Source organism: Gopherus flavomarginatus, chromosome 1 (assembly GCF_025201925.1).
Source record: "Gopherus flavomarginatus isolate rGopFla2 chromosome 1, rGopFla2.mat.asm, whole genome shotgun sequence".
In the NCBI taxonomy this organism is placed as follows: domain Eukaryota; kingdom Metazoa; phylum Chordata; order Testudines; family Testudinidae; genus Gopherus; species Gopherus flavomarginatus.
In genome coordinates this window covers 307,718,765-307,732,706 of record NC_066617.1, presented here as the reverse complement: position 1 = coordinate 307,732,706, position 13,942 = coordinate 307,718,765, and the positions used below count along the sequence as shown (strand labels likewise).

Below are 13,942 nucleotides of genomic sequence, written 5' to 3'. Positions count from 1 at the left end.
CCTTACCTAACAATTTGGCTAGCAAATCAGAGGTGAACCAGACTAATAACAAAGAGTTTGGAGAAACCTTTGAACAAAGCAGAGCACTTTTCACTGTACAGATAGTGCACGTCTATTACCTACCTGTACTTGCCTCCTACCACCTTCAGGTCAGTTATTTCAAGCTTCCCATTAGCAAGAGAGAGGAACTGGTAGAAATAAAAGTTTTCCCTCTGTGGCCTCTTCAGGGCTTGCCAGCACTGCAGGCAGCCAGTGCCGTTTGTCTCTGATAGGAAAAATGAACAGCACTTTCTCTGTTGGGTCAGATGATGTGGGGGTGGGGAGAGGGAAATACACTCTAAAGTCCTTTGCTAATCCTTAGGAAAGGCTTACCAATTGTTCAGTGGAAAGTGTAGGGTTTAAAAAGCATTTGAAGGGCATTTCATTGATTTATTGAGGGTGATGGTGTGTAGAGAGAGGCTGCCTCTTTCTTCTCAAGCCTGAGAACAAGTCTTTCTTATAGTTAAAAAGTGCTAAAACCTTTAACCACAGTGCTGTGTTCAGCAGGTGTATGTAAGAGGAGGAGGGGCTCATTTCAGGGTTAGTGGATCTCTTTCCGATTGACTTGAATGTGGCGTGCCTGCAGGGCACAGCAGCTTTCTTAGCACCGGGAATGACATAGAAGGCCAGATCCTCACTGGCATAAGTTTCCATAGCTCCACTGACTTTGGTTGGACTATGACAGTTTATACCAGTTGAGGATCTAGCTGATTACTTTTTGGAGGGTTTCTGGGTGCAATTCCTCCATTGGCACAGAGGCTTCAGAAGGCCCCTACTGCAATGGTAGGGGTGTGTGAAGCTGTGGAGAGGCCACAGGGAGGGACTCTGTATATCTTATGCATATTAGAGGTAAGTTGCCACCAATTTCAAATAGGTCAAAACAAGGTTTGGTGGGAGTTTGGGAGCAGGGTGGGATTGTGATTTCTGGGTGTGCCATTAGGGGGAGATCCAATGACAATAAACCATGCTGACGGGGATTATATCAGTGCCATGGTTCCTACTCCAGCCCAAGACTGGAATAGCAACTGTGGAGAGCCTGGGGATTTTCCTGTCTGTTAGGAAGTGTTGCTGCTCAGCTACTACTGTGTAAATACCTAGATAGAGACAAAGATTCAGATCCCTAACCTGCTGTATAATTGACCACACAAAGCCTGCTTAGCCTGACTGTGTGCATGGTGGGGAGGGAAGGAAGGAAGGGGAACAGATGAATTGCACTTTCTTTGCAGTGGGTGCAATCTTTCATTTCATGTCATATTGTTCAACTTTCTACACTGATTGCACACAGTATAGTCCATTTCCTTAACAGAAAGTGGGAGGGAGAAGTTGCAGTTTGGGAACAGGGGGCGAGTAAGTGAGCTTGTTGGATTTCCTGGATGAGTCCCTTTGGAGGATGTGAATAGTTGCACACACTAGACTGTCAAAACTCCCTAGCACGCCTTTAAGCAGTTATACACGGATTTCCATACATTTTCTCCACAGCCTTGATTCCTGTCAAACCACTTCCTCTGCTTTTGGTTCCTACTATATTTATAATATTTGTATTACACTGACCCTTTGTCCTGTTTTCAGAACTGTTCCCCCCCTCCTCTACTTCGTATTTTGGTTGGGTAAAGTGGACTTGGGAGAGACTGAAAAATCCCCAACTTGTCTAAGGAGGGTTTAATTAAAGTGATTTGCTCTTGCAGTACTTTGGAATACAGCCTCTCAAATGCTGTATCCCAAGGTGCTGCTTACTGACACGCTGTGTAGCAAGAGCAGGCCTATTCTCAAGCAACCTATCAGAAAGAAAGTACTGTTCTCCATCTGGCCTGCTCCCTGAGTGCAGTTTTCTAGTGCATGGCCCAGTCCGAGACGGGATTCAGTAAATGTGTTGATAATAAAAACTCATTACTTTTACCATGCCTGCAGCAGTTCCCAGCACCTCTGTTACTATTTACTGCCCCAAATCAGCAGAAACTTATCCAACCTCTTCCCATCCCTTTGACAAACTGAATGACTGTCTCTCTTTTGTGTTGATTTCAACCGATTGCATCAGGGCAGGATTAAAGAGAGGAGTTCAGTGAGGGCTCAGCAGCTGGCTCTTTGTTACACTGGACTAAAATTATCTGGTAGTCAGTGGAGAGTCATGAGCCAAATGAGACGCTAACAGGCAAATGGAAAGGCAAAGCTGGTTTTTTTCCCCATTGTGTGTTCATGGACTAATATACCAGACTTCAAGTTATTGGCAAACAGCTCTCACCAGGGTGGGAACATGGAATTAGCCTCCATGGAAGCTCAGGCATCTTGGTATGAGGGTCACACTGATTTCATCCCTCCCCCCCCACATCTAAGTAAAGCTAGGATGTAGGAAAATAAATGCCTATAGTCTGGTTGTCTTTTGGGGTAACGTAGTGGAACCAGTTATCACTTGAAATGTTAATGCCTTAGTTACGGATATGTTGATTTAGAGCTGGACATTTCCTTGGTGTTTGTACAAACACAGGCCCACTCCAGCAATCTGATCTGGGTGGGTGGATCCCTGTGCTCCTGAAATCAATGGCAATCAATGTCAGTATAAGGATCTGCCTGCATGGGCCAGATCACAGGAGTAGGACCAAAATGTAATATGCTCCTTTCCCCAGGGAGCTTACTATTTCTGGGTTGGATGGCGTCTCACCTTTGGAAGAGGTGGCGCATTGCCGGGCTGCCCCAGGAGCACACAGGAAAAATAGTGGTTCAAGGAGCCACATTTTCCCTTTCTGCCTTGTTCTTCAGGGCACAGGCAATGTTTCCTGTTTTTTTCCATCCATGTGTGGAATGAATTTTGTTATGTGCACCAAATTATCGAGGTGATGTGTGCTACTAATAGAAACAAAATACTTAGATATAATATATATTTTAAAAAAGTTACCATAGGGATAATTACTCCAGCCAGGATGGGTTAGGCATTTTAGAACTCACTACTCAAAGAATTAAATTTAAGCTTAAGAGAAATAAAAATTATGAATTGCACAGACGAGTCAAAAAACTCAAACAACAGCAGGCTGAAAGAATAAAATTATAGAGACTATATGTGCGTTTCAGGAAGCATTAAGAAGTAACAGCAACAACAACAACATAAGTATGTGTTGGGAGGTGAGTGTGAAAGACAGTGTGTGTGTGTGGTGTGTGTGTGTGAGACACACACACACGCTGCCCCTTTAAGTAGATTGGCACTCACCAGTCTGAACCCTGCTTGTTCAGACACAGCAAGAGGCACCAGCAAGCTCCATCCCAGTTCTGAGCTCTGTCGTGTCCCTCTCCTGCTCTGCAGAGATGGGATACAGGGGTGGTGGGACAGAGAAGGGGGGCACCCTGACATCACTTACCCTCCTCTTCTCCCGATCTGCACAACAATCAGGAGACTCCCGGGAGCAGCTGGCCAGGGGCTCCCAGGCAGAGGGCACGAGCAGCATGGCAGTGGGGGGAGGGGGCACCTGAAGTACACAGCACTTGATAGACGGCTGGGCGGCCACCTGACTGCGCAGCTTAGAGGGAACTATGGGCACAAGGATATCAATTCACTGCTGTCACAGCCCTCAGCCTGCCAGCTTAGCTGTGGTGACTGGCACACTGGGGCCATGGAGCCATGGCTTCCTGCCTCTCCATGCTCACTCCTCTGCCCCTCAGAAGCGAGTTAGCAAGCAGATATGCAGCGCCACTTCCCCCTGCGCATCCTGACCCAAAGTCTGGGTAGCCTGTGTGAGGGAATAAAGCCTATGTGTTTTCTTATTCCCCCGCGTGAACATGCAGCCCACCTCTGAAAAAGAGCTAAGACATGGCTTTAGCCCTGGGACTTCAATGATCAGAGGTCTAACACAGTAAAAAAGGAGTTAAAAATGCTTAAGTCTGAATAATTCATATGGATTTATTTCAAGTGCAGCCCAATATTTACAAAATGACATGACACTTTGCTGCTTTTTTCACAAGATCCAGACAGGAAGGTAAGTTACGATTAAATAAACAATGAGTTCCTCTGAACCTGTGCAGAAGACAGATAACCCACCCTGACTATCACAGAGGTTTTTTTTTTTTTAACTCTTTCTGGGAAAGTTTTCAAAAATCAAAATCAAATATCCACTGTATGGAACTTCACACAATTCCTCATGTCATTAAACTAAACATGCTCCTAACTTTATTTTAATAATTCATGCATGGTTTCATAAATAAGAAACAAGTGTTCAGCAGAGAGCTGTCTTTAAGGGAAGAAATAATAATTTATTATTTCTTTTGTAAGAAAAGGTCTCTCTGCTGAACACGTTTGTTTTTTATTTATGAATTATTATGAATTATTAAAATAAAGCTGGATTGGGTTCAGTTTAATGACATGAACAATTATTTGAGGTTGTAAATATATGAGTTTGGTAGTACTTCAGTACCAGCAATATTATTTGGAACAAATCAGAGATTTATAGAAGCACTTAATAACCACTTAATTTTGAAATAAGCTTGCTGTGAGTTAAGTTCAGTAATAGATTCAAAATGTCGACAGTTAAGAACAAACCATAATGCTGGAGGTAACGATACACCAGGGGTTGGCAGCCTCTGGCACGTGGCTCCCCAGGATAAGCACATCCCTCGCCAACACCACTTCCTGCCGCCCCCATTGGCCTGGGATGGCAAACCGCGGCCAGTGAGAGCTGCGGTCGACCAAACCTGCTGACGTGGTAGGTAAACAAACTGGCCTGCTCCGCCAAGGTGCTTATCCTGGAGAGCTGTGTGCTAGAGGTTGCCGACCCTTGCGATACACAGTAGAGATACAAGGCAAATGGCTCAAATTGATTTATGGAGTTGGCAGGCTGCAAGCCACTGTGCATCATCATCTGCATTATCTTTCTTGCACTGCATTAGCTGAGGTATGAGCACCTCCAAACATCAGTATGTGTGCCAAGTACTGTGGCCATGTTATTAGCCATACTAATTGCCATTTGCAGAGCTACAGCTTACCTGGCCATACAGTGCCTGCATTGTGTGCTATATCTGGAAATGAGGTCTCAGCGGTCCATTCCCAGTCAGTAAAGCACTTAAGCACGTGTTTAAATGCTTTGCTGAAGCATTTAGAATACTGATTTGGTGTAACACTGGTCTACAATTTTTGAGAAGTCGTCTGCTTAAGAGATAAAATGTGATATTTATTATGTATTTTGACGTGCTGAATTCAAATATGACAATTAAAACAACTGATTGGCTACTGTTTCTAAGATATTTAAGTTTATACATTTTATGTCTATGTATATTGTGTAGATAGTAGAGTTTTAATCATAAATTGTAAGCCTAGGTCTTTTCATGTGTTTATGGTTGCTTTACATGATAATATTTCACCTGTCCTGTTTATGTAACACTTTAAAAATCAGCAAAAGGGTTATATAACTAAAATTTATTATGAAACAAAAGGCAAAAAACTATTATGTACATAGTTTAGTCCTATTCAGTGTCTACTTGGCGCTTCTTGGCTTGTCTCTTGTATTCATTAAATGGAGCATCTCTTGTCACTGTCCAGCAATAGTCTGCAAGCATTGATGGGCTCCATTTGCCCTGATAGCGTTTCTCTATTGTTGCAATGTCCTGGTGAAATCGCTCGCCGTGCTCGTAGCTCACTGCTCCTCAGTTCGGTGGAAAAAAATCTAGATGAGAGTGCAAAAAATGTATCTTTAGTGACATGTTGCAACCAAGGCTTTTGTATGCCTTGAGGAGGTTTTCCACCAACAACCTGTAGTCATCTGCCTTGTTGTTTCTGAGAAAGTTTATTGCCACTAACTGGTAGGCTTTCCATGCCATCTTTTCCTTGCCACACAGTGCATGGTCAAATGCATCATCTCGAAGAAGTTCACGAATCTGAGGACCAACAAAGACACCTTCCTTTATCTTAGCTTCACTTAACCTTGGAAATTTTCCACGGAGGTATTTGAAAGCTGCTTGTGTTTTGTCAATGTCCTTAACAAAGTTCTTCATCAGACCCAGCTTGATGTGTAAGGGTGGTAACAAAATCTTCCTTGATTCAACAAGTGGTGGATGCTGAACACTTTTCCTCCCAGGCTCCAATGACTGTCAGAGTGGCCAATCTTTCTTAATGTAGTGGGAATCTCTTGCACGACTATCCCATTTGCAGAGAAAACAGCAGTACTTTGTGTATCCAGTCTGCAGACCAAGCAAGAGAGCAACAACCTTCAAATCGCCACAAAGCTGCCACTGATGTTGGTCATAGTTTGTGCACCTCAAAAGTTGTTTCATGTTGTCATAGGTTTCCTTCATATGGACTGCATGACCAACTGGAATTGATGGCAAAACATTGCCATTATGTAGCAAAACAGACTCGTCTTTGATGAATCAATGAACAGTCTCCACTCATCTGGATCGTGAACGATGTTGAGGGCTGCCATCACACCATCGATGTTGTTGCAGGCTACAAGATCATCCTCCATGAAGAAGAAGGAGACAAGATCCTTTTGACGGTCACGGAACATGGAAACTCTAACATCACCTGCCAGGAGATTCCACTGCTGTAGTCTGGAGCCCAACAGCTCTGCCTTACTCTTTGGCTCTAGTTTTCTACCCATTAACAATTTTAAGCATCATTTTCGTTCTCAGTGACCCAGAATTAGTAAAGTTTGACTACATTTATTTCAGAAGCATTTTGGCTGTAGAGCAGTGTAATTGGAGCATTTTTTGCTAGTGTTTTCAACAAGGGAGCAAAACCCAGGGCTACATCATCTTCTAGCACTGTGTCCTCAGAGCAGAAAATTGATCAGAGGGAAGTTAGTGCCACAGAATGGCTGTAACCTCTGCTCTGGCCAACCAAGCCCCACAGATGGTTGGAGCTGACCAAGAAGAGGCATGACCCAGGTGGCCAGGGGAGGCAGCAATTCAGCAAAGCCTCTCTGCAGCTTCCATCAGCAGGGCTCCACAGAAGCCCCAGGAAAAAATGAAATCTGCTTCCCACCCCCAACAAGGGAGGGCAGTGAGTGAATTCCTGGATTCCCCACATGCTTTGGCACCAGCAGTCAGGCTGGGCTAGGAAGTGTGGGAAAAGCTATACAACAGAAAAAAGGAGACAGTGGAGCTTAGGAAAGGTGGAAAGACAAAAGCAAGGGAGACATGGTGAGTTTCACTGGAAAACCTTATTTCATAGACTGCAGCAAATGTTACAATTACAGTTTAATGCACATTAACGTTGGATTCTGCAGATGTTACCAATAGTTAGACTGAAAGGCCACAAAGATACGGTCCTGCCTCTAGGGCGGTGCATCACTCTATTTAGATGTCAATAAATCATCCCTGCCAGGGATGACTTTGATCCCTCTCTTTCTGAAGAAGAAATGTTTTGTATTTGCAAATGTAACACTGACAGTCCCTGGTCATTGGTGGACAGGACTGAAGCTGGGACTTCAGGAGCTTAGTGCATGAGCCTCTACAGGCTGAGCTAACAGCCTATTGGCTGTTAGCTAAGGCTGTAGAGCCGACTCATTTTATTTCTCTCTCTACATTGTCTCAGTGCTACTAGATGGGACAGAACACTACACCCAGAAGGTGTGAGTTACATACTTCCCCTAGCTGAGGAAGCACGTCCCAAGCTTCAGAGTCTTCCCAGTTGAAATCCCAGACAAGCCCCCACTTGTAGTGCTGACAGACCCCAGTTGTCGGAAGGCAGGATTGAACCAGGGACCTCTGGAGCTTACTGTATCTACCGCATGAGCTAAAAGTCAGTTGCCTGTTAGCTAAGGCTATAGAGCAAACTCATTTAAAGCTCTCTGTAAGTGGTCTCGGTGCTACTAGTTGAGATCAAACACCATACCCAAGCACCAGTTTTCTCTAAGTGGAAGGTGTATTCCAATAATTTCCCAGGGAGAGCATCTCCAGACTGGCCACAAGGGGTTCTCCCCTCTCTATACATTGCTTTGTATTTTGTGGACTATTCAGAAGATGTTTCTGGCCAAAGGAACCTGTTCGTCTGGCCTTGTCAGTGGTAGTATGCATTTCCCTATTCTGCTCCACAGGTGCTCTTCAGCCATCCTTAAGAGGGACCAGCTTTAGGTGTGAGAGCACAGTTCTGTCTTTGTGTTATCTCTGTTCTCAGCGCTAAGGGGGCAATGGTGTTGTTTGTGCTGTGGCCACTTCTCTGTTAGAAATAAACTAAGACCAGCAACTCTTTTCATATAGGCTTGCAAACAGCCATCAAATGATATTCACTGGAAAGATAAAATATAAGTGACTTGTGTCAAAGATTCTCCTCCCTCCCTCCCCTCACTAGAGCATGTGCAACCTCTGCACTGATCTAGGTGTTTATGATATCATTAGCTGTTGCCATGAATTGATCAATTAATAGAAACATGAAACTCAGGTCTTGGCAGGTAAAATTTCCTTCACCTCTAAGAGGGAGGGAACATTGTCTAGTGGTGAAAGCACCCGAGTTAGGAAATGTTTGTTCTAATCTTAGCATCTGTGTCTCAGATGACCATTTTTTAAAGGAAAAAGAAACCTGGCACATGTACATGGTGACATCTTTTAGGGCTGGAAAGAGTCAGACAAAAGGACACTTTCATTTTAAAGTGTGCTGGTGTCAGCATGACCAGCTTCTGACTCAGAGAGGGACATGTGTATTTTGGACTGGAGGATTTTTTCAATTTTTAAATCAGCTTCTTTACCAAATAACTGGAGGATAGCTAATATGATGCCAATTTCTAAAAAGGGCTCCAGAGGTGACCCTGGCAATTATAGGCTGGTAAGTCTGACTTCAGTAGTGGGCAAACTGGTTGAAACTATAATAAAGACCAAAATTGTCAGACACGTAGATTAACATAATTTGTTGGGGAATAGTCAACATGGTTTCTGTAAAGGCAAATCAATCAATCTACTAGAATTCTACTAGAATTCTTTGAGGGGTCAACAATCATGTGGACAAAGGAGATTCAGTGGATATAGCAGGGGTCGGCAACCTCTGGCACATAGCTTGCCAGGTTAAGCACCCTGGCGGGCCCGGCCAGTTTGTTTACCTGCTGCATCAGCAGGTTCAGCTGATTGCGGCTCCCACTGGCTGCAGTTCTCCTTCCCAGGCCAATGGGGCTGCAGGAAGCAGCGCGGGCCGAGGGATGTGCTGGCCGCGGCTTCCCACCTCCCCCATTGGCCTGGAGTGGCGAACCGCGGCCAGTGGGAGCTGGGATTGGCCAAACCTGCTGATGCAGCAGGTAAACAAACTGGCCCATCTCATCAGGGTGCTTACCCTGGCGAGCCGCATGCCAGAGATTGCCGATCTCTGGGATATAGTATCTTTAGATTTTCATCAAAGCCTTTTGAGTAAAGTAAGCAGTCATGTGATAAGAGGGAAGGTCCTCTCATGGATTGGTAACCGGTTAAAAGATTGGAAACAAAGGGTAGGTATAAACGGTCAGTTTTCAGATTGGAGAGAGATAAATAGTCGTGTCCCCCTGGGGTCTGTATTGGGCCCAGTACTGTTCAACATATTCAGAAATGATCTGGAAAAAGGGATAAATAGTGAGGTGGCAAAATTTACAGATGATACAAAACTACTCAAGATAGTTAAGTCCCAGGCAGACTGAGAAGAGCTACAGAAGGATCTCACAAAACTGGGTGATTAGGCAACAAAATGGCAGATGAAATTCAATGTTGATAAATGCAAAATAATGCACATTGGAAAGCCATAAACCCAACTATACATATAAACTGATAGGGTCTAAATTAGCTGTTACTACTCAAGAAAGAGATCTTGGAGTCATTGTGGATAGTTCTCTGAAAACATTCACTCAATGTGCAGGGCAGTCAAAAAAGCGAACAGAATGCTGGCAATCATTAAGAAAGGGATAGATAATAAGACAGAAAAGATCATATTGCCTCTATATAAATCCATGATAGTCCACATCTTGAATATTGTGTGCAGATGTGGTTGCCCCATCTCAAAAAAGGTATATTGGAATTGGAAAAGGTTCAGAAAAGGGCAACAAAAATGATCAGGAGTATGGAGCATTTGCCATATGAGGAGAGAGAAATAAGACTGGGACTTTTCAGCTTGGAAAAAAGATGACTAAGGGGGGTTATGATAGAGATCTATAAAATCATGACTGGTGCGGACAAAGTAAATAAGGAAGTGTTATTTACTCCTTTTCATAACACAAGAACTAGGGATCACCAAATGAAATTAATAGGCAGCAGGTTGTAAAACAAACAAAAGGAAGTATTTTTCACACAACAAACAGTCAATCTGTGGAACTCCTTGCCAGAGGGTGTTGTGAAGGCCAAGACTATAACAGGCTTCAAAAAAGAACTAGATAAATTCATGGAGGATAGGTCCATCAATGGCTATTAGCCAGGATGGGTGGGGATGGTGTCCCTAGCCTCCATTTGCCAGAAGCTGGGAATGGGTGATAGGAGAGAGATCACTTGATGATTACCTGTTCTGTTCCTTCCCTCTGGGGCACCTGGCATTGTCACTGTCGGAAGACAGGATACCAGGCTAGATGGACCTTCGGTCTGCCCCAATATGGCTGTTCTTATGTTCCAGTAATGTAGTGTTCTGTGTTCATTGTGAAACATTGAACAAAGTGTAACTAATAGTCACTTTAAGCAAAGGAATAGTTTTGATAGTGTTCATTCAAGTTCTCTTCATTCCAGACATTGTTCATTCCACTGAATTCTCATTCCACTAGGCTATTTGTTTTGCTAAACAGTGCAAATTCTACTCAGCATAGCAATCCACCTTGAACAAGCATTGGGTAGCTATAAAAAGCCAAATATTTTGGCTGATGAAATGAAAAACACAGAATATTTCAATCATCCTGAAGCTCCTGGGACAACATAAGAAAAAACAGGACTGTCCTGTTTAAACTAGGATGTAAGGTCACTTTATAGGTACCTCACATGTAAACTGGGGATATTTAAACTGGGGATATTCCAGCTCACAGAGCTGTTGTAAGGCTATGCTCATTAATGTCTGAATTGCTTTGGGAGCTTCAGATGGAAGGCACTGTGAAGTATTGTTTTAAAGTGGTGATTTTAACAGCAGCATGCTAATCTGAAATGAGCCTCTAGAACGGGTGCTGCTAACTCTCCCTCCAACTTCTAAAATTCATTGTTGTACAGTAAGACAAGATGTTCCATTTTCTTGTTTCCCATATTCCCAGAACTGTGCTCCACTGCAGGAGCAAATGACCTAAAATGCTTCTGAAATTGTATTTTCTATGTGATTTCCCAGCCCATTGGGTTGGAAAGCATAGAGTAGGTGGAAAAGGAAAACTGATCACTTATCTGAAAACAGAAGCTGATCACTTATTTACTGCAAGTAAGTACTGACCTAAACAGAGGTCCCTATAATTTGTTGCAGGATTGTTGGCTGTTTTTTCAATATGACCCCCATTCTAGTGGTATAGGCCTTTGACCACTGTATATCAGTCAGACTGGACCAGCTATAGTAATGAAATCCATGTGGTGTTTACATGGAGCAAAGCAAATCATTGACAAAGATATGTATGCATTTCTGTTCTTGCAACAAGAAATCCCCCCCAATCATGCCATTTGAAAAACCCATATTTTCTTTTTGCTTACAGGTAGCTGTGGTCATGGTGGAATTGTGAATATCAGCAAGCCCTATATTGTACAGCTGAACTGGAGAGGATTTTCCTACAAATATGGTGCCTGGGGTAGGGATTACTCTCTTCAGACCCCAGAGAAGGACCTATATTGGGTTGCACCTTTGAACACAGATGGGAGACTCTTGGAATATTACAGACTTTATAATTCCTATGATGATTTGCTGCTATTCAAAAATGCTAGAGAAAGCAGAACGACATACGGGGAAGGCAGTGGCACTGCAGTTTACAATAATTTCATGTATTATAATATATATGGTTCAAGAGATATGGGCAAGCTCAATTTAAACACAAACACCTTAGCTTTGAGGAAAACTCTGCCCAATGCTGCTTATGGTAACCGTTTCTCTTATGCTGGTGTTACATGGCAAGGTATGGACTTTGCTGTGGATGAAAGTGGATTATGGGTAATTTATTCAACTGAAGAAAGCACGGGTAACATTGTGATTAGCAAACTCAATGATACCACACTTGATGTGCTCCATACTTGGAACACAAGGCAGTACAAGCCATCTGTTTCCAATGCTTTCATCATATGTGGTGTTCTGTATGCCACAAGACCTGTCAGCACTAGAAAAGAGGAAATATTTTACATGTATGACACCAACACTGAACAGGAAGGCAAAATTAGCATAATTATGGACAAAATGTTAGAAACAGTTCAGAGTATTAACTATAACCCCTCAGACCAAATCCTGTATGTTTACAATGATGGCTACCTTGTTAAATACAATCTGATTTTTCAACCTATGTTACCCTGATATGAATATACAGAACAGCTAGAGATCATAGAAAGTCCCATTTTATATCCCCGTGGACAATGTTAATATTAGACTAGGATCTAATCCTACCAGGAGTAGCTACTGGGCATAGGGTTTATTACCATGAGCTGTCCCATTGAAGAGATTACTTACATTAATAACCTCTATGCCTGGTAATAACTAGTTGCAAGATTGGGTTCTTAGCTTTTTAACTGGTGTTTAGATATAATGGTGATGGGTGTACTAGAAATGACCTTGATATAAAGATAAATAGATGACTTCTTGATGGACAGAATATGCATAGCAATAGGGAAATTGCTCACACACTGATGTGCATTTGGAGGAATGTCTTTATTTAGATAACACATGGAAACTGAACTGCTGTTTCATCATCTTTGCTCAAAGTATGGAAGGCCATAAATATATTAATCATTGACCTCAAATAATTACTAAAAGATTAAAATTAGAGGAGAATTAAGACTTGATCTTTAAAGAGCAGACCATCGGTTAAGATGAAGCTATGGAAATGGTTGCCTTGCCATGCCATGCCTTCCTTGCAACCCATCAATGTATTTTAGATGACAGGGCTCCAATGCACTACTTTCCTAAAGTTGCACTCCAGGGGAAAAAACCTTACACTATTTTTGGATGGTTTCATTTTCTTAGCACTGTGTCCTGGGAGTATGATCCATAGCCCATTGAAAGCAATGAGTTCCGTTGACTTTAATAGTCTCTGGCAGTCCCATGGTATATGCCATATGATGCAACAGAGCAGAAACTATGCCACCCTACATGCTTCCATTTGGCATTCTGCAATTTACTATGACCTCCATTAGCATCTTTCAAAAACACTCCGAAAACAAGGAGCCAAAATTTATTTCCAGTATAACTCCATTGGCTTCAATTATTGTACATTGGAGAGTGAATCTAGCACGTGATCTGTCAGTTACAGAATACTGAAGTTGGGACAAAATCAGTCATATGCTCTTTATTTTTAAAATGCCACATGATTTTTTTTTATCAATATCTGAACTGTAATCATGTCAGAAATACTGACGTACAATTATGAAAATGCAGTGAATGTTTGCTGGTTTTCTTTTATTAATCCTATCTTTGTCTTCTTATAATCTGGGTCAGTAGATGTGAATGATTAATTTTTGTTTAATAAAGTGTTATAAAAATCCAAACCCTATAGTTATTTAAGTCATTGTGTGACAGCTGGGTAACTTTTGGGATACAGCAAAAAGCCATCTTGACCAAACAATATTGGAAACAGAGATCATCATACTCCATAGCTCCTGGAACAACACAAAGGTGTGAATCAATATGTCAGTAACTAGATGAGGGACTTTATTTCCACTCATTGAAATATGTTCATCGGTTAGATTAACATTCTCCACCAAGTCGAGATGTTACTTGAGAGGTCTGAGGCTGATGACCCATCTTTAAGTCACGTGCTGCCATTTAACAGGTATCTACATCCGTATCCTGAAAATTTGTGAAATAAATTTGAAAGCCAGCCATGAG

General features: G+C 42.5%; 1 protein-coding gene across 2 annotated transcripts in view; it reads left to right on the top strand.

Moving 5' to 3' along the window:
• Positions 1-13,602, top strand: part of OLFM4 (olfactomedin 4) — a 35,917-nt gene extending 22,315 nt beyond the window's left edge. For both annotated transcript variants that reach the window (XM_050949305.1, XM_050949297.1), the window contains one exon: positions 11,613-13,602. In XM_050949305.1, the coding sequence (XP_050805262.1) occupies positions 11,613-12,415 (803 nt within the window). In that variant the 3' untranslated portion in view covers positions 12,416-13,602. The remainder of the gene's footprint in view (positions 1-11,612) is intronic.
• Positions 13,603-13,942: the final 340 nt, after the last annotated feature.